Source organism: Trachypithecus francoisi, unplaced genomic scaffold (assembly GCF_009764315.1).
Source record: "Trachypithecus francoisi isolate TF-2019V2 unplaced genomic scaffold, Tfra_2.0 Contig01440, whole genome shotgun sequence".
NCBI lineage: Eukaryota > Metazoa > Chordata > Mammalia > Primates > Cercopithecidae > Trachypithecus > Trachypithecus francoisi.
This window is the reverse complement of record NW_022681431.1, coordinates 27,427,337-27,455,129: the sequence shown is the minus strand read 5'-3', so window position 1 is coordinate 27,455,129 and position 27,793 is coordinate 27,427,337. Positions and strand designations below refer to the sequence as shown.

The 27,793-nt window shown below is 36.0% G+C and overlaps 1 protein-coding gene and 1 long non-coding RNA gene across 2 annotated transcripts in view; one reads left to right on the top strand and one right to left on the bottom strand.

Annotated features, from left to right (window-relative positions):
* LOC117095166 (disintegrin and metalloproteinase domain-containing protein 5) overlaps positions 1–27,793 on the bottom strand; it is a 132,889-nt gene that overhangs the window by 51,579 nt on the left and 53,517 nt on the right. Inside the window, exons 11-13 of the mRNA XM_033231875.1 lie at positions 26,839–26,975; positions 19,404–19,587; positions 1,670–1,765 (exon numbers count right to left, since the gene is read on the bottom strand). Coding sequence (XP_033087766.1) covers positions 1,670–1,765; positions 19,404–19,587; positions 26,839–26,975 — 417 coding nt within the window. The remainder of the gene's footprint in view (positions 1–1,669; positions 1,766–19,403; positions 19,588–26,838; positions 26,976–27,793) is intronic.
* On the top strand, positions 476–27,782 carry LOC117095169. The gene is made up of 5 exons (XR_004441843.1): positions 476–533; positions 14,299–14,388; positions 18,736–18,803; positions 22,609–22,677; positions 27,535–27,782. It is a non-coding gene; the product is annotated as an uncharacterized LOC117095169 (long non-coding RNA).

Sequence of the window (27,793 nt, the reverse complement as noted above, 5' to 3'; positions counted from 1 at the left end):
CGGTTGACCTGTAATGCCCAGACCCGCGATGACCCGAAAGCAACCACCAGAGTCCAGAGACAAAGCCAAGTGGCAGGGATCGCTTTATTTCGAGTTCGAACTCGGTTCCCTCCAGCTAGGTATCCGATCCTAGGGAGAGACCCTGAGCTTGGTGTTCAGCCGTCTTTTATAGTCAGACACAAACAAGTTACAGCAAGTTACAGAGTCACTGGGAATTTTTACAGTTGTAGGTTTACAATTGGCTGACATTTAAAGTTAAACATTAGTCAGTTGTTAATTGGTTCCCACCCTTTGACCAAACCACAAACGGCCGCTTGCCCTGCTAGGGACTTTCCAGATAACCTTGTTGTTTTAGCATTAAGGGGAGTTTCCTGACTTTTCTGACCTCTGATATTCAGTATTTTTCCACTCCTCAGACCTGGTATTGGTTAAAAGATACAGTCCTAGTCTCACTTCCCTCTTTTTCTGGCAAGCAGACAGTATCTTTTCTCTGTGCTGTGCTGTGCTGTGCGGTTCAGGGAGGGGCGATGCAGGTAATGTAAAACTGTCCTTCCTACCCTCTTTAATGCATCTTTTCTTATCATGCTATAACCAGGCACTATGACCTCTCACTAATACAGGAATTATTAAGAAATAATTTTTAGGCAGCTAGAAAGGGTAAAAGCTCTTGGTGGAATTTTCCTTTAATAAAAAGCAGCCCCAAACCATTTCTTCTCTTAACAGAAAGCGGCCTGGTAAGTCAGGCATAGATATGTAAACTAGAAGCTTTTATATGTAAATGTAGGCAGTTGTACCTGGAAGCCAGGTACATTCAATATGGTGTCCCCTGCCCTCTTTTCCTTGTCACCATGTTTAAGGGTGTCATGACAGCCTCGAAGTAAAACCACGTGTACAGGTATCATGGCCGCCACCAGGTGGAGGCTGCATTTGCATAATAAAAGACAAGGGTGGGAGGGCCAGTCTTTTCCAGGGCTGTGTAAACCCCACACCTGGTCAAACCAATTCCCTGAGCCCTATGTAAATTAATTGCTGCCTCCTCAAGTCTCTGTACAAAACCCATTGCGTTCCACACGAACAGGAGACCCTCTTTTTGGCGACCCACTTTCTCATTATGAGGAAGCTTTTACTCTCTTCTTGTCTATTAAGCTTTCCACTCCCAAACCCACTCCTCGTGTGTGTCCGTGTCCTGAATTCTTTCTGGACCGTGACAAAGAACCAGGGTATATAACCCAGACGACAGAGCTGTTTCATCTCCTGGCTTCCTTAGCTCTTATGCAGGTATTTTCATACCTGAACAGTTGTTCAAACTGATGTTTTTGTGGGGGAACAATCACTGGAGAGTCTTATTCCACCAACTTGCTCTACCTCTTGTCCACCAGGAATTCATTAAATGGTGTCAATAAGAGAGACAAAATGGTTGTAACAATAACTGATATGTTGAGTTGGAACATCAAGCTGGGAGAGAAGCAGCATTAGGCATTGTGTACATGAGAGTACAGGAAGTGATAGATTACTGAATGGATTTAAGTATGATAGTGGGTCTTAGGTTGCTTGGATATAATATGGTGGCAAGGGCTGAACATATTACTGATACGTTTTCCATCTCCTTGAAACAAGTATTTCAAGACATTTGATGCTGAGCCATTGTCAGATATAAATTGCCGCTTACCTTGCAATCTTTTGAACAGCAATCTCCAGAACCACACAGCGCATTACCTTTCAGTCTACATGTTAAAGGATCACAACATAATTTATGTGTACAATTCTGTAAAAAAAATACTGTTAGTTAATCACATATAATTAGGAATCACCAAATAAAACTGTGACATATAACTTTACAAAGTATAAAGCTTTCCTAAAATTCACTGATTTTTCATAATCCCATTCTTTATGTGAGATTTGTAGAAATCAATATCTCATTCAGTAATGTGTAAAATAAATGTATTGTCTTGAGGAAGAAGAAAGGGAGGGGGTTGAAAAACCACCTATTGAGTACTATGCTCACCACCTGTGTGCAATATGCCCATGTAACAAACCTGCAAATGTACCCCCTGTAGCTGAATTAAAAGTTGAAATTTTAAAAAAGAAATATATTATGTCACTATATTTCATATAATTTCAATGATATTCCTATGGGGCCAAAACCTAGAGAAAACAGTTATTAGATATCTTATTAACTAACATTCTCTTTAAACATTTCCTTATATTATTCATTTTATAACAAATCGTATCAGCCAGATTTATTCACCTGTAGAAACCAAAATTAAATAACCTCAAAAATTGTTCATAAAATCACAAATGTTTACTGTTTTCTCAATGCTTCCACCTAACTTCTTTGGAAGAAATGAGAAACTAGAGATTCTAGACCCACAATGTTAAATATGTTAAATATGACAACTACTGGCCATGTGTAGCTATTTAAATTTAAATTAACTAACATTAAACAAAGTTAATAATTTATGTACTCAGTCACATGAGCCACATTTTGAGTGCTCAACACACTAACATATGATTAGTGGAAAGTGTATTGTATGGCACAAAAGAACATTTCCATAATTATGAAAAGTTCCATTGAAGAGTACTGCTCTAGAAAACAGATGTTTAATTTTACAGTAAGTTTTGTATTTATTTATTGGATCTAGCATAAATTTTGTCCTTATTTATTTTACTGTGGTGAATAAGGTTGATTTATATTCAAATACAAAATCAATTTTACATTATTAAAATAAGTCCAAATTTGTCTTGCTAACATTTGTTTAGAATTTCTGTATCTAAGTTCATTGGTGACTCTGGTCTCTAATTTTCTTTTCCTCTAATAAGCTTCTCAAAGGTTTTTTCTGTGTCAAGTTTACACTGGTTTATAAAATGAATGGAGCCTTGTTTGTTAAAAAAAAAGAAAAAGAAAAAAAAAGAAGAAGAAGAAGAAGAAAATTGGATTATTACCTCTTTCAATATTAGAATTTATCAGAGAAATCTACTGGGCTGGTGGTAGTTGTCAGAAGCTTTTAAAATAGAGATATAACTCTTTTGTTAGTTATGAGAACATTCTAATTTGTTGTTTCTCATTGAGTCAGTAATTTGTAAGTTTTACCATTCTAGCAATTCTCATATTCACAGAATATTCATATTTATTAACATAAATTTTTGCATTATGTCCTCTTTCTAGCTGTAGGTTCTGAGTTTTTTTTTTTTCTTTTTCAGTCCTAATATTGGTTGTTTATACCTTTTATTATTTGGTTTCATTAGTGTTATTTGAAAATTTTTAACTTTGTTTTAGTTTTTTCAAGGAACCAAGTTTTCTCTTTAAGCTATCTATTATATAATGATTGCTTATTTTATTAATTCTTGCTCTTATCTTTATTATTTATACATTTAAGTCTATAAATTTTCATTGAAATATAGTTATAGATATATTGCTGAGTTTTGATAATGTCTAATTTTCATTGTAATATATTTACCCACTGGTAATTTAAAAGCATACTTTTTTTTAACTTTGCAAATATTGAGGATATTCTGGCTATGTTAATTGGTTTATTGAGTGAACTTCTCGGCAGCAAAATAAATTATTAATTGATTTATTTATTGATTTGTACTTTGTTGCAATGTACTGGGTAAAAATACTCTTGTGTATCTTTTTTTTTCCACTGGAACATTATGCAGCCTTTATGCATAGATATAAATATATTTGAAGCATATTGTTGAGTAAGAAAAGTAATTTTCCAGAAAATATATAGAGTATCATTTGTCCAAAACCTCCTCCACAGAATTATAGCCCATATTTCTATAGACACATATATATGTAAAAATAGAATAAAAAGTCTGAAAAAATATACACAAAGCTGTTAACAATGGGGACCTTAGAGATGGGAGTGATGGTCCCAAGGGGAAATTTTACGTTAATCTTTAATGTTTGATTTTTTTACAATTATCATATATTTGTGTATTACTTACATAGTTAAAAATACATACCTACTTTGAAAATATAATTTTACGCCAGTTGTCTCATAACCTCTAGGGCTAGGTATGACTTGGTTAAGACCAAGGATTAGTTGGCAGTGATTGGGATAAAATACTGACACACTGAATATATTTATTATGGTTAAAAAAATGTGTTCCCGATGCACATAGTCACTACACTGTCCAAGTTCAATGCTAATGAAAAAGTCTTAAAGGCAACTAGAGAAAAGGGTCAGATCATGTATAAAGGGAAACCCATCAGCTAACAGTGAACTTTTCAGCAGATAGCTTATAAGCCAAGAGAGATTGGGAGCTTATTTTCAGCATTTTTAATCATATTCCAACTAAGAATTTCATATCCCACCAAACTAAGCTTCATAAATAGAGAAATAAAATATTGTCCAGAGAAGCAAGTGCTAAGGGAACTCATTACCACTAGACCAGCCTTACAAGAGATCCTTAAGAGAATTCTAAACAAGGAAACAAAGAATGATATATGCTACCACAAAAACACACTTAAGTACCTAATCTACAGACCCTATAAGGCAATGCACAACAGAAACTACAAAACAGCCAGCTAACAACTTTGTGATAGTATCAAAACCCCACATATAAACATCAACCTTGAATTTAAATGGTCTAAATGCCCTTCTTAAAAGGCATGGATTGGCAAGTTGGATAAAAAAACAAGAACCATTTGTCTGCTGTCTTCAAGAGACCATATCACATGTAATGACAACCACAGACTCAAAGTAAATGGTTTCAGAGACATCTATCATGCAAACACAAAACAAAAAGAACAGCGTCTCTATTCTTACATCAAATAAAACAGACATAAAACCAACAACATTTAAAAAAAGGACAAAGAATGACATTACATAATGAGAAAGGGTTCAGTTCAATGAGAAGATGTAACTATTCTAAAAATATATGCACCCAACACTGGAGCACCCAGATTCATAAAACAAGTACTACTAGACCTACCAAAAGACTTAGCCACAAAATAATACTGGAGGATTTCAACATCCCCACTGACAGCATTAGACAGATCACTGAGGCAGAAAATTAACAAAGAAATTCTGGCCTGAAATTTGAGTCTTGACCAATTGGACCTAATAGACATCTACAGAACACACCACCCATCAACCACAAAATATGTATTTTTCTCATCTGTACAGAGAGCATACTGTAAGACCAACCACAAGCTTGGCCATAAAGTGAGTCTCAATAAATTTTAAAAAATTAAAATCACACCAAGCATAATCTCAGACCATAGTGAAATAAAAATAGAAGTAAATGCCCAAAACATCTCTCAAAACCACACAATTACACGAAAATTAAACAACTTGCTCCTCAATGACTTTTGAGTAAATAACAAAATTAAGGCAGAAATCAAAAACTGTTTTGAAATAAATGAAAACACATAACATACCAAAATCTCTAGGATGCAGCAAAAATGGTGTTAAGAGGAAAGTTTATGGTGGCAAATGCTTATGTCAAAAAGTTACAAAGGCCTCAAATTAACACTCTAACCTCACACCTAGAGGAACCAGGAAAACAAGAACACACTAACCCCAAAGCTAGCAGAAAAAAATAAATAACTAAAATCAGAGCAGAATGAAATGATATTGAAACCCAAAAATACAAAGAATCAACAAAACCAAAAGTGTTATTTGAAAGGATAAACAAGATTGATAGACCACTAGCTAGGCTGACAAAGAAAAAAGAGGAAAGATCCAAATAAGCACAATCAGAAATGACAAAGGTAACATTATAACCAGCCACATAGAAATGTAAAAGATACTGAGCCTATTATTAACACTTCTGTGCACATGAACTAGAAAATCTAGAGGAAATGGATAAATTCCTGGAAACACACCATTTCCCAAGATTGAATCAGAAGAAATTGAAACCCTGAACAGGCTAATATCGAGTTCAGAAATTGAATCAATAATAAAAACTTACCAACCAAAAAAAGCCCCAGACCAGATGAATTCACAACTGAATTCAAGCAGACATACAAAGAAAAGCTGGCACCAATTCCATTGAAACTATTCCAAAAAATCAAGGAGGAAGAACTCCTCCCTAACTCATTCTATGAAGTCAGCATAACCCTAATAATAAAACCTGGCAAAGACATAATGAAAAAAAGAAAACTACAGGCTAATGTTCCTGGTGAACATAGACATAAAGATCCTCAACAAAATACTAGCAAACCAAATCCAGCAGAACATCAAAAAGTTAATTCACCATGATCAAGTAGGCATCATTCATGGGATGCAAGATTGGTTCAACATATGTGAATCAATAAATGTGATTCATCACATAAATAGAATTAAAAACAAAAACCATATGCCATTATCCTAAGTGAATTAATGCAAGAACAGAAAACCAAACACTGCTTATTCTTACTTACAAATGGAAGCTAAACATTGGGTGCTCATAGACATAAAGGTAGCAACAATAGATACTGAGGGCTACTAGAGTGGGAAGTGGGGAAGGGAGGCAAGGGTGGAAAAACTATTGGGTGCTAAGCTCAGTGCCTGGGTGACAGGATCAATTGTATCTGAAACCTCAGCATCACACAATATACCCAGAAAACAACCCTGCACATGTACCCCCACCCAATCTGAAATAAAAGTAAAAATTATAAAAAGTAAATAAGTAAAATAATGTGTTCCCAGCAGTTCTTAGAAAACATGTTTTACATATTTTAATTAGGTCATCTTTAATATGTTGTTCAAATATTGTGCATCTGTAACAATTTTTTTATTTGCTTTTTCTTTTTTCTTTCTTTCTTTTTTTTTTTTTTTTAATATGAGAAGTCTCACTTCGTTGCCCAGGCAGGAGTGCAGTAGCATGATCTCAGCTCACTACAACCTCCACCTCCTGGGTTCATGCAATTCTCTTGCCTCAGCCTCCTGAATAGCTGGGATTACAGGCATCTGCCACCACACTTGGCTAATTTTTGAATTTTTAGTAGAGACGGGGTTTCACCATGTTGGTCAGGCTGGTCTTGAAATCCTGACCTCAAGCTATCCATCCATCTTGGCTCCCAAAGTGCTGGGATTACAGGTGTGAGCCACCGCGCCCGGCCTTCATATGTTTTTTCTATTGTTTGCTACCAAAGATGTAACACCTCTTAAAGTGATTGTGAATTTATCTGTCTCTCCTCATAGTAAAATTTCGCTTTAAAATATTTTGAAACTATGTTTGGGTGATTTTTAACTTATAATTATTACATGTCCTAGTGTTCTGGACCAACCCTGTTCTGGCTTGCAAGGGTCAATTGTTAAATTTTCAGAAATTTTGTGAACTGGTTGCTAACAAAGCCATTAATAAAAATTGAATTTCATTAATTTACAATGAAATAAATTATATTTTTAAAGGGTAGCAAATATTGACAACATCATTTCTTATTTTCCTACATTTTAATTTTAGCTATACTCTTGAAGATATTAATATCTATTATTAATTTTTGGTGGAAATACTGTATAATGATCTGCTACCATTTACATTTTTCCAACTCTGCATTTAATAATGTTGCATTTGTCACTTTAAATCTGCCATTGTAGGAATGTTTAAAGGAAGGAATTCAGCAAGTGCTACAAATCAGGCCCTAACCCAGGTTTTATTGATTGTCTTGGTGTGTGTGCTGAAAGGTTTTGGGTTAATATAATTTGTATGAGGTTGAGAAATAATTCAACAGTAGCTAATATACCAGATTTAATAAAAATAAATTTACTTGGTAAGAGTCAGCAAATTAGGATAGAACTCCAATTAGTGAATCATTGTTGAATCACAATCATAAATGGAGTTAACTACAGAATCAACAAAAGTATTCTGGGGGAAGCATTCTGGCTATATAAATTTACAGTAGAGGGTATTCTTGCGTAACTGAAAGCATGTACCCTTCAACTAACTCAACTGCAATAAACTACACCCATTTAAAATGTTTAGTTTAATGAATTTGCCATATGCATTTACTCATATAATCAAGTTACAGAACACTCTCATTGCCAACCAGAGACATCTCCTACTTATTGAAGTCAACCACTTCTTCACACTAAGGATTACTTACCATATTTTATAATTTTACAGAAACAGAATCATATATTACATAACCTTGTGAATCTGGCTCATTTCAATCAGCATAATCATTTTGTGATTAACCAATGGTGGTAAATTTATCAGCATTTTGTTCATTTTTGTATTGCTGAGTAGTTTTCCAATGACCACAATGTATCTGTCCACATGATGATGGATATTTGGATTGTTTCTAGTATTTGGCTGCCATGAATAAAGCAGCTCTAAACATTCACGTACAAATATTTTAGGGGATATATATTTTCATTTCTTTGGGAAAAAAATACTCAGAGATGGAAATCTAGGGCAAAAGGAAAGTATATATTTAACTTTATAAGACATGGCCAAAATGTTTCAAATATTTTTACACTCAACTAGCAATTTAAACAAATTTCAGTTGCTGTACATCTCAACAAAACTCACTATTTTTATCAGAAGGGGGTGTATTATTACAGATATTCTAATATGTGTGCAGTATATATGATGTGATTTTAATTATTTTTCCCAGATGACTAGTGATATTAAACATCATTTCATCTTCTTTTTGTCATTTATAAATAATCTACTGTAAACTCCCCAAATTATTTTGCCTATTTTTATTAGGTAATTTGTCTCCTTTTAATTGAGTTGTAATATGTACTCTCAAGAAATATAGATTTTGTCTTTTTAATTTTTATTTAATATACAATATTTTTAGAGCATTGTTAGGATCACAGCAAAATTGGGCAGAAGGTACAGAGATTTTCCACATGCCTCACCCACACATATACACAGCCTACCTCCTTATCAACATATCAGAGTGGTACATTTGTTACAAATGATAACCCTACATTGACACACCATTATCACCTGGAGTTCAATTTTACATTAGTTAGGATTTACTTTGGTATTCTACATGGTATGTGTTTGAAAAATTTATAATGACATGTATCCACCACCACAGTATCATACAGGGTAGTTTCACTGTCCTAAAAGTCCTCTGTGTTCTGCCTAATCATCCCTCCCTTCCCTTTAACCTCTGACAACTGCTGATCTTTTTACTGTCCCCATACTGTTATATTTTCTAGAATGTCATATAGTTGAAACTATGTGGTACATAGCTTTTTCAGATGGCTTCTTTTACCTAGTAATACATATTTTAGATTTCTTCATGTTTTTTCATGACTTGATAGCTTATTTCTTTTTAGCACTTTTTATTTAATAGATAATATTTTAGAGCATTGTTCCATTGTCCAATGTAGCAAAGACTATTTATTCATTTACCTATTCAAAAATATTTTAGTTGCTTCCAAGTTTTGTCAATTAAAAATTAAGCTACTGGAAACATCTGTGTGCATGTTTATATGTGGACACAAATCTGCAACCCTTTTGGGTAAATACTAAAGAGAGCGATTGCTGGATAATATGGTAAGAGCATATTTAGTTTTCTAAGAAACCACCAACCTATTTTCCAAAATGGCTGTGCCATTTTGTATTCCACTCATCTTGCTTATTAAATAATGAATGAGAATTCCTGTTGCCCCACAGCCTCACCAGCATTTTGTGTTTTTAGTGTTCTAGATTTTTGATCATTTAATAGGTATGTAGTGGTATCCTGGTGTTTTAATTTGCATTTCAGCAATAATATATGATGTGGAGCATCTTTTCATATTTGCCATCTGTATATCTTTTTTTAGCAAGGTGTCTGTTAAAGTCCTTGGCTCTTTTTTACTCAGGTTGTTTGTTTTCTTACTGTTGAGTGTATTACTCTCTTCTCACACTGCTAGTAAAAACATACTCAAGACTGGGTAATTTACAAAGGTAAGAGGTTTAATTGACTCACAGTTCAGCATGGCTGGGGAGGCCTCAGGACACTTACAGTCATGGCAGAATGGGAAGCAAACATGTCCTTCTTCACATGACTGCAGCAAGGAGAAGTGCCAAGCAATAGGAAGAAAACCCCTTATAAAACCATCAGATCTCATGAGAACTCACTATCACAAGAACAGCATGAGGCTAACCACCTCCATGATTTAATTACTTCCCACTGGGTCCCTTCCACAAAACATGGGCATTAGGGGAACTACAATTCAAGATGAGATTTGGGTGGGGACCCCGCAAAACCATATCATTGTGCCCATGGCCCTTCCCAAATCTCACTTTGTCACATTTTAAAACACAATCATGTTTTCCCAACAGGGTAGGTTCCTTCTGCCTATGAGCCTGTAAAATCAAAAGCAAGTTAGTTACTTTCTAGATACAATGGGGTATAGGCATTGCGTAAATACACCCATTCCAAATGGGAGAAATTGACCAAAATGAAGGGGCTACAGGCCCCATGCAAGTCCAAAATCCACTGGGGCAGTCACATCTTAAAGCTCTGAAATGATCTCCTTTGATTCCACATCTAACATCCAGGTCACCCTGATGCAAGAGGTGGGTTCCCACAGCCTTGGGCAGCTCTGCACCTGTGGCTTTTCAAGGTACAGCACCCCTCCCAGCTTCCTTCATGGGCTGGCATTAATGTCTCTGGCTTTTCCAGGTGCACAGTGCAAGCTGTCAATGGATCTACCATTCTAGGTTCAGGAGAATGGTGGCCCTCTTCTTACAGTTCCACTAGGCAGTGCCACAGTGGGGACTTTCTTGGGAGAGGCTCCAACCCCACATTTCCCTTTTGCACTTCCCTAGCACAGGTTCTCCATGAGGGTGCCAGCCTGCAGCAAACTTCTGTCTGGACATCCGGGCATTTCAATACATCCTCTGAAATCTAGGCAGAGATTCCAAACCTCAATTCTTGACTTCTGTGCACCCACAGGCTAAACACCATGTGGAAGCTACCAAGGCTTGGGGCTTGCACCCTTTGAAGCCATGGCCTGAGCTGTGCTTCCACCCTTTTAGCCATGGTTGGGATGTAGGACACCAAATCCAGAGACTGCACAAAGCAGCAAGACCTGGGCCCAGCCCATGAAACTATTTTTCCTCCTAGGCCTCTGGGTCTGTGATGGGAAGGGCTGCCCTGAAGACTTCTGACATGCCCTGGGGATATATTCGCCATTGTCTTGGTGATTAACATTGGCTTCTCATTACTTATGCAAATTTCTGGAGATAGTTTGAATTTCTCTTTCTCCTCAGAAAATGGGGTTTTTCTTCTCTATCACATCATCAGTCTGTGAATTTTCCAAACTTTTTGCTCTGCTTCCCTTTGAAATGTAAGTAAGTTCCAACTCCAAACAATATCTTTGTGAATAAATTCTAAAAAGTCACATCTTGAATGCTTTGCTGTTTAGAAATATTTTTTGCCAGATACTCTAAATTAACTCTCTCAAGTTCAAAGTTCCACAGACCTCTAGGGCAGGAGCAAAATGCTGCCAGTCTCTTGCTGAAGCATAGCAAGAATCACTTTTATTCCAGTTCCAAAGAAGCTCCTCATTTCCATCTGAGACCACCTTAGCCTGAACTTCATTGTACATATCACTCTGAACATTTTCATCAAAGCTATTCAACAAGTCTCAAGGACATTCCAAAATTTCCCACATCTTCCTGTCTTTTTCTGAACCCTCCAAACTCTTCCAACCTTTGCCTGTTACCCAGTTCCAAAGCCACTTCCACATCTTTGGGTTCCAAAGTCCCTTCCATGGCAGCCCCCAACTCCTGGTACCAATTTACTGTATTAGTTCAGACTCACATTGCTAATAAAGACATACCTGACAGTGGGTAATTTATAAACAAGTTTAATTGACTCAAAGTTCAGCATGGCTTGGGGGGAGCCCTCAGAACACTTACATTCACAGCAAAAGGGGAAGCAAACACATCCTTCACATGGCTGCAGCAAGGAGAAGTGCCGAGCAAAAGGGGAGAAAGCCTCTTGTAAAACCATCAGATCTCATGAGAATTCACTCACTATCACAAGAACAGCATGAGGGGAGCCACTCCCATGATTAAATTACCTCCCACTGGGTCCCTCCCACCACACATTGGGGTTATGGGAACTACAATTCAAGACAAGATTAGGGTAGAGACACAGTCAAACTGTATAATTGAGCTTTAAGAGTTCTTTGTGTATTTTGGATTAAGTCCTTTATAATGTCTATCTTTTGCAAATATTTTCTCAAAATCTGTGACTTGTCTTTTCATTTTCTTGAAAGCATCTTGTGCAGAGAAGACATTATTTAAATTTCAATACAGCCCATCTTCTCAATTATTTCTTTCATGTATGTGCCTTTGGTTTTTTTAATCTAAAAAGTCATTGCCAAACCCAAGATCATCTAGATTTTCTCCTGTGTTATCTCATAGAATTGTTATAGTTTTGCATTTTACATTTAGGAGTGTGATCCATTTTAAGTTAGTTTTTGCAAAAGGTATAAGGTTTTTGTCAATATTCACATTTGTGCACATGGATATCCAGTTGTTCTAGCACCATTTGTTGAAAATACTATCTTTGTTCCATCATATGATCTTAGCTCATTTGTCAAAAATCAGTTGACTATATTTATATGGGTCTATTTCTGGGCCCATGTATCCCATTCCATCAATCTATCTGTCTATTCTTATGTAAATACTACACTTTCTTCATTGTTGTAGATTTGTAGTAACTCTTGAATCAGGTAGTATCAGTCATCAAACTTTGTTACTGTCCTTCAATATTGTGACAATTCTGGGTTTATTGCCTCTCCATACAAACTTTAGAATCACTTTGTCAGTATCCGCAGACAACTTTTCTGAGATTTTGATTGGAATTGCATTGAATTTCTAGATCAAAGTTGGAAGAGCTGACATCTGAAAATATTGTTTTCCTATTTATAAACATGGATTATTGTTTATTTGGTGTTTTGAATTTTTTTAAATCAGAGTTTTATACTTTTCCTCATATAGATCTTGAACATTTTTTTAGATTTATACCTAAGTATTTAATTTCAGGGAATGAGAATGTAGATGGTATCACATTTTTAATTTCAAATTCTACCTGTTCATTGTTGGTATATATGAAAAAGGTTGACTTTGTTGCAGGAAGTCAGGGACCCCGAATAGAGGGACCAGCTGAAGCCATGGCAGAAGAATGTAAATTGTGAAGATTTCATGGACATTTATTAGTTCCCCAAATTAATACTTTTATAATTTCTTATGCCTGTCTTTACTGCAATCTCTGGACATAAATTGTGAAGATTTCATGAACACTAATCACTTCCCCAATCAATACCCTTGTGATTTCCTATGCCTGTCTTTAATCTCTTAATCCCATTATCTTTGTAAGCTGAGGACGATGTATGTCACCTCAGGACCCTGTGATGATTGTGTTAACTGCACAAATTGTTTGTAGAGCATGTGTGTTTGAACAATATGAAATCTGGGCACCTTGAAAAAAGAACAGGATAACAGCAATGTTCAGGGAACAAGAGAGAGAACCTTAAACTCTGACTGCTGGTGAGCCGGGCGGAACAGAGCCATATTTCTCTTCTTTCAAAAGCAAATAGGAGAAATATCGCTGAATTCTTTTTCTCAGCTAGGAACTTCCCTGAGAAAGAGAATGGCCCCTGAGGGTAGGCCTCTGAAACGGCCTCTTTAGGGGTAACTGTCTTTTACAGTCAAAGCCAAAGGGATGAAATAAGCCCCAGTCTCCTGTAGCGCTCTCAGGCTTATTAGGACAGGAAATTTCCGCCTAATAAATTTTGGTCAGACAGGTTTTCTGCTCTCAAACCCTGTCTCCTGATAAGATGTTATCAATGACAATTTGTGCCCAAAACTTCATTAGCAATTTTAATTTCATCCCGTCCTGTGGTCCTGTGATCTCGCCCTGCCTCCATTTGCTTTGTGGTATTTTATTACCTTGTGAAGCACGTGATCTCTGTGACCCACACTCTACTCATACACTCCCTCCCCTTTTGAAAATTACTAATAAAAACTTGCTGGTTTTACGGCTCAGGGAGCATCACGGAACCTGCTGACATGTGATGTCTCCCCCAGACACCCAGCTTTAAAATGTTTCTCTTTTGTACTCTTTCTCTTTATTTATCAGACCAGCTGACACTTAGGGAAATAGAAAAGACCCACGAGGATATCAGGGGTGGGGGTTTCACCCAATAGACTTTCATATATTAACCTTGTATCCTACAACCTTGCTATAACCACTTATTTGTTTCACATAGTTTTTTGTTGTTGCTGATTTTTTCAGATTTTTTACATAGATTATCATGCCATTTGGGAACAATGACACTTTAATTTACTTCCTCCTAATGTGTATCAATCTTATTTACATTTATCATTTATTGCATTACCTAGGGCTTCCAGTGTGATATTGAAAAGTAGTGGTGAAGGGGGACATCCTTCACTTGTTCCTGATTTAGTGAAAAAGCTTCCAATTCCTCATGGGTAAGTTCTTTGTTGATATTTTTTAATTGAGTTGAGGAAGGTTTTCTTATTCTTAATTTACTCAGAGTTTTTATCATTAATGATTGTTAGCTTCTATAAAATGCTTTTGATGCATCTATTAATATGATCACATAATTTTTCCACCTTTACTTTGTTGATGTGATGGATTACATTAGCTGATTTTCAAATGTTGAATTAGCCTTGCACATTTGGGATAAATCCTACCTGATTGTATTGTACAACTCTTTTTATACATTGTTGGAATTTATTTGCTAATATTTTGTTGGGTATTTTTGCCTCTATGCTTTTGAATGATATTGTTTTGTAGTTTTCTTTCTTTGTAAGGCCTTCATTTTGGTTTTCAGTATTTGAGTATGCTGACTTCACAGAATAAGTTAAGGAGTATTTCCTTTGCTTTTATCTTCTAAAAGAGACTATAGAGAATTGGTATATGTTTTATCTTTACATGATTAGTAGAATTTATTGGTAAATTTGTCTGGGGCTGATGCTTTCTCTTCTAGAAGGTTATTATTTATTCAATTTCTTAAATAGATATAGGCCTATTAATATTGTCTGCTTTTGTTTAAATTTGGCAGATTATATTTCAAGGATTTAGTCAATTTATCTAAGTTATAAAATTTGTGGGCATAGAGTTGTTGATAGTTTCTTGATCATCCTTTTAATACCCCATCTGTAATGATGTGCTCTATTTTATTTCTGATGTTAGTGATATGTGTCATTTCTCTTTTTTCTTAGTCTGGTAAGAGGCATATTACTTTTATTGATCTTTTCAAAAAACCATCTTTTAATCTTATTGATTGTACCTATTAATTTATTGCTTTCAGTTTCATTGATTTCTGCTCTAATTTTTATTATTTTTTCGTTATGCTTACCTTAAATTTAGTTTGTTCTTTTACTGGTTTATTAAGGTGGAAGCTTAGACTGTTGATTTTAGATCTCTTTCCTTTTCTAATACATGCAACCAATGTTATAAATTTTACTCTGAGCACTGTTTTGCTGAATACCATGGCTTTTGATAACTGTGTATTTATTCTTATTCAGTTCAAACTATTTTTAAATTTCTCCTGATATTTCTTATATAACCCATGTGTTATTTAGAAGTGTGATTTTTAATCCCCAAGTATTAGGGACTTTCCAGCAATCTTTCTGTTACAAATTTCTAGTTCATTTTCATTGTGGTCTGAGGTCAGACATTTTATGGTATCTATTCCTTGAAGTTTGTTCAGTGGTGATTTGTGGCTCAGAACATGGTCTATCTTGCTGAATGTTCAATATGACTTTGAGAAAAATGTGTATTCTTTTGTTGTTGGATGAAGTCATCTACAGATGTCCATTATATCCGGTTGATTAAAGTTCTTGTTGAATTCTACTATGCCTTTACTGATTTTTTGTCTGCTGGATCTGCCTTTTTCTGATAAAGGAGTGTTGAAGTCTCCAACTAAAATAATAGATTAATCTACTTCTCCTTATAGTTCTATAAATTTTTGCCTCATGTATTTTGACATTCTGTTGTTAGTCACATACACATTAAAAGTTTTTATGTCTTATTACAGAATTGACCCGTTTGTCATTATAATTGTCCCCCTTTATCCAGGAAAACTTTCCTCATTCTGCATACTGCTTGTCTGAAATTAATAATAGCTCTCCTGGATTTTTTAATTACTGTTAGCATAGCATATTTTTCTCCATTCTTTAATTTTTATCTACATGTATGTTTATACTTAACAAGGGCTCCTTGTAGACAACTGTATTTGTCAGGGTTCTCTAGAGGGACAGAACTAATAGGATAGATGTATATATGAAGGGGAGTTTATTAAAGAGTATTGACTCACATGATCAGAAGGTGAGGTCCCACAATAGGCCATCTGCACACTGAGGAGCAAGTAGGGAATCCGATAGTGCAGACTTCAGTCTGTGGTCAAAGTTCCAAGAGTCCCAAAGCTGAAGAACTTGGAGTTCAATGTTCAAGGGCAGGAAGCATTCAGCATGGGGGAAAGATGTAGGCCAGAAGACTCAACCAGTCTAGTCTTTCCACGTTCTTCTGCCTGCTTTTATTCTAACTGTGCTGGCAGCTGATTAGATGGTGCCTATGCAGATTGAGGGTGGGTCTGCCTCTCCCAGTCCACTGACTCAAATGTTCATCTCTTTTGGCATCACCCTCACAGACACACCCAGGAACAATACTTTGCATCCTTCATTCCAACTCTCTGTTGTGGTATTACCCACCACAACAGAGAGCTAGATCTTGGTTTTTGATCCATTCTGACAATCTCTTTTATTTTTTAAATTGGTGCACTTAAATCATTGAAAGCAAAGTGATAATGAATACAGTTGAATAACTACTATATTTATTGCTGTTTTCTATTTGTGTGACTTTAGTTCTTCTTGCTTTTGTCTTTTTTTTCTTTCCTTTTTTATTTCTTTTTAGAAAAATGATCTCACCATGTTGCTCAGGCTGATTTGAACTTCTAGGTTCAAGGAATCCTCTCACCTCATCCTCTCAAGTAGCTGAAACTACAGCTGCACGTCATGATGCTCAGCCTGCCTTTTGTGTTTAACTAAGCATTTTATAATGTTATTTTCTATCTTTTCTTAGTGTATCAGTTATACTTTTTTAAAACATTTTTTTTTGTGGTGGCCCTAGAGATGAAAATATACATTTACAACTAATCCAAGTCCACTTTCAAATAACAGTATACCACTTCAGGGATAGTGCAATTCATAAAAACATAATAATCCTAATTTCTCCCTTCCATTTCTTTTCGGTAAGAACTGAACACTCTGGCTTATTTCAAAATGGTTCCTTTTCTCCTCCTTCTTCTGGAAGCACAAGAGAATTTTTTTGATATTCACTGTGAGAACAAGATTAAACTTCTAGAGGTAAAGCTCATAAAAGTATGAGAACATCCTCAATAACTGGGTCCTCCTGGAGTTTTTAACTCTCACAGTTACATACACTGAGCCTCTGGCAATTTGTCAGTTTTAGTTTAGGCTTTTCGACTCCAGTGCTGTCTGTGTGAAAGTTTAGCTCACATGATTCTGTTCTAGCAAGTTGTGATTCTCTGTATGCACTTGTTAATCTATTGAATTTGGGGGCAGTGCTTCATCCTGTGATCTCACTTCTCCAACAGACCTAAAAAGAGTTGCTGCTTATTCAGTCTGTTCACCTTTTTACTTATTGACAGATTGGAGTGGCAACTTCCAAGTGTCTTAGATACCTGATCAGAAACTAAGTCTTGTCTTTTCACATATTTGAATAAAAGCCACCTGTCAATATATAAATTGTACATATTTTCTCACATTCTGGAGCTTGTCGTTTTATTTTTATCAGAGTCTGAGTGAAAAGGGTTCTAAATTTGAGAAAGCACAACTTATCATTTTTCTCTTTAAACTTCCTTCTTTTTGCCATAATCTAAAAAATTTTGCCTACCACCAGCCACAAAGATTGTCTCCTATGTTTTATCCCAAAAGTTTTTTAGCTTTAACTCTAATTTTTAGGTCTTTAATTTATTTCAAGTTAATTTTTTGTGTATGGTGAGATGTGAAGTTTTATTTTATTTACACATATGTTTAGTTTATACCATTTTGTTGGAAAGATTTTCTTCACCCATTGAATAGCCCTTTGTCTTATCATATAAAGTGGCCATATAAAATCATTTTATAGCTGGATTCTCTGTTCTACTTTATTAATTGTATATATTTATCCTTTGGTCAATACTACCTTGTCTTCATTATTATAACTTCATAGAAAACATTGAAATTTATAGAAAATTCGTATATGTGTTCCAATTTATTGTTTTTCTTTTCATGGCTTGGTTTATTCTAGGTCATTTCCATTTCCATATCAATTGTAGAATCAGCTTATCAATTTCTACAAAAAGATAAGTGGATTTTGGCTGGGGCTGTGTTACATGTATGGATCCATTTGTGTAGAGCTGAAATCTCAATATTATGTCTCGCAATCCATGAAAGTGGGATATGTCTCCATTCATTTCAATGTTTTTTGTTTTTCCTGAGTAATGTTAATTTTTATTGTGCACAATTGCACGTATTTTGTTATATCTATACATATCATGTTTTGGGAAATATTATATGTAGAATTGTCCATTTGATTTCATTTTCTATTTGTTTGCTGTTTCTACACAGAAATCCAATTCATTGTTATATATTGACTTTTGTATTCAATGACTTGCAAGATTCATTAGTTTTATTATTTTGAAGATTGCCAGTAATCTATATTTCTAGGCCCGATTGAGTTTTACTTCTTGCTCTTTATCATTACATATTTATCTTGCCACAACCACAGTGTTTCCTTCTTCTCTCTAGGCAGCCATTCTGAGTTTCTGTGCACCGCTAGGTTTTTGCCACTCCTCTCCTGTACTCCAGCACTCTATGTAAGTTACTCTGGTCAAATGTAGTTGTTTATCCATTGTTTTGGTCCTTTCTTGTGGTGGGAGACCAGCATTAGGCACTTCTAGTGCTGTCTAATGGGCCATCCTGCTGATGTCCCTTTATCATATTTTATAATTATTTTTGTTTGATCTTAGTTGTATATTTTTATATTTTTTATAATTATGATAGATTTAATTTCAAAATATTTTAATTAGAATCACCTTTCCACAGAAAATGTTTTTACCTATATTAACAAACCATGCATTTTGCTACCCCATTGGTTATACTCTACTGTTTTTAGATGTTGTTGTCTGTTTTTATTTCTGCTTGTTGTTGAGGGTATATTCTTTCAATCCCTTTGACACTCTTAGTGGCAATTAAATTTACATTTGGAACTAATACATACACTAAATAATGTCAGAAGACAATAACCAAAGACAAAAATTATCTAAGGACCATGCTTCCAAAAATAATATTAGAAAACAAAGGCTCCCATCTTTTCCAAATAATATATTTTTCAAATATATTTTACGAATAGATAAAGCATTTATCTTCTTTACTACTAGAATATTTTTAAAATTTTAGAAAAAAATTCTACTGATGTTGTTATTGCCACAATCACATTCTTCACCTCCTTCCAACAATCCATTGCCACATATTCTCCTTTGTGTGTAGGTTGGCATTTCAGGAAGGTTTGTCTGAAGACATGTAAGGCCATTATGAGAAGAAATATATTTAAAGTCATCCAAGCTACAGATGCTAAAATCCTTCACACCACCAGAGTACCTAAAATATAAAAATATGGTTATGACACAAATTAATGTTGTATATTTTTATACATCCCATAATATGGTACTTTAAAGAGAGATTTAAAAAGCATTATTCTTCATAGAAAACAATTAGCAAATTTAGGCCGGGCGCGGTGGCTCAAGCCTGTAATCCCAGCACTTTGGGAGGCCGAGACGGGTGGATCACGAAGTCAGGAGATCAAGACCATCCTGGCTAACATGGTGAAACCCCGTCTCTACTAAAAAATACAAAAACACTAGCCGGGCGAGGTGGCGGTTGCCTGTAGTCCCAGCTATTCAGGAGGCTGAGGCAGGAGAATGGCGTAAACCTGGGAGGTGGAGCTGGCAGTGAGCTGAGATCCAGCCACTGCACTCCAGCCTGGGTGACAGAGTGAGACTCCATATTAAAAAAAAAAAAAAAAAGAACAGTGGGTTTGTCATAAAAGTGAGTTTGAGCCCCTCTCTGGTACGTGTGTATGCTTTCTTGTCCTTACACCTTTTGTTATGGGATAACACAGCAAGGAACTCTCACAAGATGTGGGCCCCTCAACCTTGAACTTATCAGGATCCAGAACCATAAGGCAAATAAACCTCTCTTCTTTGTAATTACCCAGTCATCGGCATTCTGTTTTAACAGTACAAATCAAAATAAGAAGAAAAATGGTACTAGTAGTGGAGCTATTGCTATAACAAATTTCTAAAAATGTAAAGGCAGCTTTGGAACTTAATAATGGGTAGGGGCTACAAGAGTTTGGAGAAGCAGAAAAGTCCCAGATTGTCATAAATGGAGCATTAAGGGAGATTGTGGCAAGGGCTCAAAAGAAGAGAAGAAGTGTAGAAAAAGTCTGGAACATCTTAAATATTACTTAAGTGGTTGTGATCATAAAACCAATAAAATTATGGACTTAAACTTCATTCTGATGAGGCCTCCAGTGGAAATGAGAAACAAGGTACTGGAAACGAAGTAAAGGCCATCCTTGCTACACATTTGCAAAGAATTTAGTGGAATTGTTTTGGCGTCCTAGGACCAGGTAGAAGACATCCTGTGCTCCACAGGTTCACTGCCCAGGGCTGCCTTGGGACTCTGCATTCTGGCACAGTGCTTCTCAGCTTCCCCATCCATGACTCAATTTAAGAGTAATGAACTAGGATATCTGGCAGAAGAAATATCTAAGTGGCAAAGTGTTCAAGGTGCTGCCTGGCTTCTTTTGGCTGCTTATAGTAAAATGAGAATGGAAATGATTTAAATATGGAATTTATCTTTAGAAGAAGCAGAACAGACAGACTTGACAAACTTTCAGGATGGCTATGTAAAAAAATAAAAAAGCATGTTTAAAAAGGCAACTGTGACCAGGCACGGTGGCTCACACCTGTAATTCCAGCACTTTAGGGGGCGGAGGCGGGAGGATTACTTGAGGTCAGGAGTTCTAGACCACCCTGGCCAACATGGTGAAACCCCTTCTGTACTAAAAATACAAAATTAGCCAGTCATGGTAGCATGAGCCTATAATTCCAGCTACTCTGGAGGCTGAGGCAGGAGAATTGCTTGAACCCAGGAGGCAGAGGGTGCAGCAAGCTGAGCTTGCACCACTGCACTCCAGCCTCGGTGACAGAGTGAGACTCCATCTCAAAAAAAAAAAAGCAACTGTTTGCTAAAGAGATTAATATGGATAGAATAAAGCCAGGTTCTATCCAACTTAACCAGGAAGACAACAAGAGAATGACCCTGAAGGCATTTCTGAGATCCTTGAGTATGCCTCTCCCCTCATCGCATCACAGGCTCAGAGCTCTAGAAGGGCTGAATGGTTTCAGAGAACAGGCCTGAGGTGTGATCCACAGGTTCACTGCCCAGGACTACCCTGGGACTCTGCTTTCTGACACAGTGCTTCTCAGCTTCCCCATCCATTACTCAAGTGGGCCCAGGTGTGGCTCAACCACCTCTCCAGAGGGCACAAGTAGTAAGCCTTGACAATATCCACACAATGCTAACTCTGCAAACCTGCAGAACACAAGAGATGCCAGACCATGGTGACCTCCACCTAGATTTTTTTCAAATAATGTCATCAACAGCCTGGGAGCTCAAGCAGAGACTTGTCACAGGGATAGAGCCACTGCAGAGAGCTCCCACTAGAGCAAAACCCATCAAGGCCGTAAAAGTGAGACCATCACAGAACGTTCCTTCTAGGGAAATGCCTGGTGAAGCCATGGGAGTGGGGCAGCCCCTGAGGCCCCAGAACTTTAAAGCCACCAGTCTGCAACCTCTATCTGGGAGAGATGCAGGCATGAGACTCCAACCTGTGAAAGCTGCTGGGTGGACTGACCAGAAAGAAGCAAGAATCCTGAGGTTTTGCAGACTCAACCTACACCCAAGTATGCCCATGATGTAGGACATGGAGTCAAAGGAGATTATTCTCCAGGTTTAAGCCAGTATTGTTTTTCCCTGTTGGGTTTTGGAGTCATGTGAGACCAGTTACCCCTTCCTTCTTGCCTATTTCTCTCTTTTGGAATGGGAATATCTATCCTGTGCCTGTTTCTCCATTGTATTTTGGAAGCACCAAAAAACAATGCAACTTGTTAATTGCACAGGCTCACAGCTGGAGAGGAATTTGCCTCAGGATAAACCACGCCTAGAGTCTTACCCTCATCTGACTTAGATTAGAATTTGAACTTCAGATTTTTGAGTTGATGCTAGAAGTTAAGACTTTGGGGGCTATTGGGGTGAAATGAATGTATTTTGAATTATGAGAAGGACATGAATTTGGGGGGGCAGGGTGAAACGCTATAGTTTGTGTCCCCCAACATTCATGTGTCAATTTTAATAACCAATAAATGCAACAGTGTTGGGAAGTGAGACCTTCAAGAGTTGATTAGACCATGAGAACTAATCCTTGAGGATGCTTCCATCATGCATGGCCTGAATGAACTGTCACAGTTATCATGAAAAGTGGTTTAGCTATAAAACCAAGTTCAGCTCCTCTCATATATGCACCTGTGCTCCCTTGCCCTTCCTCCTGCATAGCATGATAGAGAAAGAAGGCTCTCACCAGATGCAGGCCTCTCCACCTTGGATTTCTCAAACTCCAGAATGGTGAGGCAAATAAATCTCTGTTCTTTATAAATTAACAGTCTTGGGATTCTGATATAGGAGCACAAAATGAACTAGGACAACCACATGTTTTTATCCATTCATCCACTGATGGACACTTAGGTTGCCGCCATATTTTGGCTATTGTCAATAACTGCAATGAACATGGGGGTGCAGATATTTCTTCAACATACGGATTTTAATTATTATTAATATATACCCAGATGTGGGATTGCTGAATCATATGGTATTCTACTTTTAGTATTTCTGAGGGATATCCATATTGTTTTCCATAATGGCTGTATTATTTATATCCCCACCAACAGAGTACAAGTGTTTCCTCTTCTCCTCATCCTAGTCAACACATACATTTTTTCTTTTCGATAATTGCAATCCTAACCGGCATGAGGTGCTATCTTAATTGGTATTTCTCTAATTATTACTGATGTTGACTATCTCTTTATAAATCTATTGATCATTTGTATGTCTTCTTTGGAGAAGTGTCTATTCAGGTCCTTTGCCCATTTTTGAATTGACTTGTATATGTTCTCCCTGTTGAGATGTTTGTGTCCTTTATATATTTTAGGATATTATCCTTTTATCATGTGTATGGTTTGCAAATATTTTCTCCAAGTCTGTGGGTTGTCTGTTCACTCTGTTAGCTGTTTCCTTTATTGTGTTGTAACCCCGTTTGTCTATCTTTGCTCTTGTTTCCTGTGCTTTACGGGTCATATCTAAAAAATCATTGCCCAGACCAATGTCAAAAAGATTTCCCCTTTGTTTTCTTCTGGTAGGTTTAGAGTTTCAGGTCCTATGCTTTTGTATTTAATCCATGTTGAGTTGATTTTCATATGGTATGAGATAAGGGTCCAATTTCATTCTTCTGAATGTTAACATAGTACCACATATCAGTTTTCTCAGCATCTTTTATTGAGGTGACTGTCCTTTCCCCATTGTGTACCATTGGCATCTTTGTCAAAAATAAATTGACTTGAGGTGTGGATTTATTTCTGGGTTCTCTATCCTGTTCCCTTGGTCAATCTGTCTGTTTTTATGGCAGTACCATACTGTTGTGATTACTATATGTTTGTAATATATTTTGAAACCAGGTATTGTGATACCTCTAGCTTTGTTCTTTCTGCTCAAGATTGCTTTGGCTATTCAGTGTCTTTTGTGGTTCCATACAAATTTTATAATTTTTATTTTATTTCTGTGAAAAATGACAATAAAACTTTAATAGAAATTACACCAAACCTGTAGATCATTTTAAATACTATGAACATTTTAATAAGAATAATTCTTCCAATCCATAAACAAGTGCTCTCTATTTGTGTCTTCTTAATTTCTTTTATCAATGTTTTACATTTGTCAGTATTTAGATCTTTCAGAATCATTAAAAATAGACAATTCATACGGCCTGTCCATAGAAAGTACCCTTGAGCTGGCCAAAAGAAAAAAATTACAATCCATATTCTGAAAATAGTAAGGAGAAAGGGTTTCCCCAGGCATGGAGAGGCCTGGGAGAGTGCTAGGCCTATTTTTGCATGTGCTCCATTTGCAGTTGCAAAGAAGTTGTATTCTGCAGTTGTCTGGTGTAGTGTTGTATAATTGCCAAAAATTTTAGTTTGATTAACAGAAATACAAGTGTTCCTTAGAATAAGTGAAAGATTCATACAGTGAAAACTATAAAATATTGATGCAAGGAATTGAAGAGGACACACAGACACAAAATGGAAAGACATGCCATGTTCATGAATTAGAAGAATCAATATTGTTAAAATGTCCATATTATCCAAAGCAACCTACAGATAGATTCAAGGCAATCCCTATCAAAATAGAAATGATAATCTTCTTAGAAATGGAAAAAATAAATGCAAAATTTATATGGAACTACAAAAGATCCAGACGAGCCAAAGCCATCTTGAGCAAAAAGAACAAAACTAGAGGAATCACATCCCTGACTTCAAATTATACTACAAAGCTACAGTAGCCAAAACAACACGGTACTGTCACAAACCCGATATGTACACCACTGGAAAGAATAGGGAATACAGAGATAAATCCACACATTTATAGTCAATTCACTTGTGACAAAGCCTCCAAGAACATACACTGGGGAAAGCGCAGTGTCTCTAACTAAAGATACTGAGAATACTGGACATCCACATGCCAAAGAATAAAACTAGAACCTTATCTCTTGCCATATATAAAAATCAAATCAAAATCAATTAAATCTAAGACCTGACGCTATAAAATTACTTGAAGAAACATTGGGGAAATACACCAGGACATTTGTCTGAGAAAAGATTTCCTGAGTAAGACTTCAAAAGCACAGGCACCCACAGCAAAAACAGGCAAATAGGATTACATCAAATTAAAATGCTTCTGCACAGCAAAAGAAACAATCAACACAGTGATTGTTGATTGTGAACAGACTACAGAATGGGAGAAAATATTTGCAAACTACTCATCTAACAAGGATTTAATAAGCAATGTGTAGTGAACAGGCTACAGAATGGGAGAAAATATTTGCAAACTACCCATCTAACAAGGGCTTAATAACCAGATATATAAGGAAGTCAAACAACTCAATAGCAGAAAAACAAATAATCTGATTTTAAAATGGGCAAAAGATCTGAACAGACATTTTTTAAAGACATACAAATGGCCAAAAAACAGCTATAGGAAAAAAAAAATGCTGCACATCACCAATCACCAGATAAATGCGAATCAAAACCACAATGAGATATCATCTCATGCCGGTTAAAATAACTTTTAGCAAAAAGAGAGACAAGAATGATGCTGGTGAGGATGCAGATAAAAGGAACCTTCATACATTCTGGGTGGGAATGTAAGTTAGTACAGCCACTATGAAGAACAGTATAAATGTTTCTGAAAAAACTAAAAATAGAACTACCATATGAACCAGCAATTTCACTGCTAGAAGTATATTCAAAAGAAAAAATTAGTGTATTGAAGAGGTATTTGCACTCCCATGTTTACTGCAGCACTATTCACAATAACTAAGATATAAAATCAACCTAAGGTGTCTATCAGTGGATGAATCTGGAAAGAAAATATTGTACATATACACTGTAGGATTTTATTCAGCCATAAAAAAGAATGAAATCTTCTCATTTTCAACAATGTGGATGAAACTGGGACATAATGTTAAGTGAAATGAGCTAGGCACAAAAAGACAACATTGCATGTTCTAACTCAGATATGGGAACTAAAAAAATTGAATGCATGGAGATAGAGAATAGAATGGTGGTTACCTGAGTCTGGGAAGGTTGGAGGGGGAGGTAGAAAGGGAATGGTTGATGAGTAGAAAAGTACAATTACATAGACAGAGTAAGATCTAGTGTTCGGTAGCAGAATAAGGTGACTACAGTTAACAATAATTTCTTGCATATTTCAAAATAACTAAAAGAGTGGAATTGGAGCACCCCAATGCAAAGAATTGATAAATGCTTATAGTAATTGAAATCCTAATAACCCTGAATTGATCATTACACATTGTATGCTTGGATTAAAATATCGCACCTATATTATAAATATGCATGCTGTATGTATTTATGATGTACAACTATTATGTATCCACAATTAAAAATAAAACATGGATGGAAGTGGACATCATTACATTAAGTGAAATAAGCCAGGCACTGAAAGACAAACATCAAATGTTCCCACTTATTTGTGGGATCTACAAATCAAAACAATTGAATTCATAGAAATAGAGAGTAGAAGGATGGTTACCAGAGGCTGGGAAGGGTAGTAGGGGGCTATAGAGAGGTGGGGGTGGTTAATGGGTACAAAAAAAAAAAAAAAACAGAAAGAATGAATAAGACCTACTATTTGATAGCACAACAGGGTGACTACAATGAATAATAACTTATTTATACATTTTAAAATAACTTAAAAAGTGTAACTGGAGTGTTTGTAACTCAAGGGATATAAATGCTTCAGGAAATGGATACCCCATTCTCCATGATGTGTTTATTTCACATTACATGCCTCTATCAAAACATCTCATGCACCCCATAAATATATACACCTACAATGTACCCACAAAAATTAAAAAGAAAAAAGTTTGAAAGAAAACAAGGAAGAAACAAATTAATTAAAGAAAGAACATGTCTATTTAATAAAGAAAATTCTTACACTGCTTTTGGTGTCATTGTGCAAACATCTCCTGAACAATGGCAGGTGTCAGTTTTGTCATAAGTTAATCCCAGATTAAGGCCAAGCAATTGAACAATAATGACAGTATATGACTCCAAGGATAAACCCTCTGTGTACTAAATATAAGAAAAAGAAAAAGTTAACTAATAATTATAATCAGTTCTAAAATACAACAATATTTACCGAATCAAAAGTTAGTATATGAAAGTAATTCTTAAAATTCACTCAAGATACCTATGTGGATGCAATTATAGTAGTTATATAAATTTTTTGATTATAGATTTATTAAACATGAATGAGTCCACATAATAATTATATTAAGTTTCAAAACACTATTACTTAATGACATTATCAGCTATCTTAGCAAACAGAACAGTCAAAAACCCTAGTTTATGGCTTCTTTGAATTATTTTAAACAAAATGCCTTTAATATTCTTCAATAGTCGATTCTACATTCCTTCTATAGTAGACAGCCTCTGAAATGGGTCCCAATAATCCCTGTCTCCTGGTATTCACGTCCTTGTGGAATCCCACTTTATTGCGTATAGGCTGGACTTACTGACTTGCTTTTAATTAACTGAGTATAGCAGAAGTGATGGGTCATCATGTCCAGGATATGTTATAAAAGGACTGGCTTCTTAAATTCTCTATCTTGCTCTTTCTTGCTCACTCTAGGGGAATCCAGCTGCAATGCCACGAGGTGAACTAGTAGAGAAGCCCACATGAGTGATCTTGGAAATGACTTTCTGAGGTCTGCCAACAGCCACATGACTGAGCTTGAAAGCATATCCTCCATTAGTCAAACCTTGAGATAATTCCAGCCCTTGCTGACACATTGATTTTGTCTTTGTTGGAAATCTAGAGTTTGAACCACCCACTGAATTCCTCCTAGATTCCTAACCTACAGAACTGCATTGTTTTTGTCTGCTAAGTT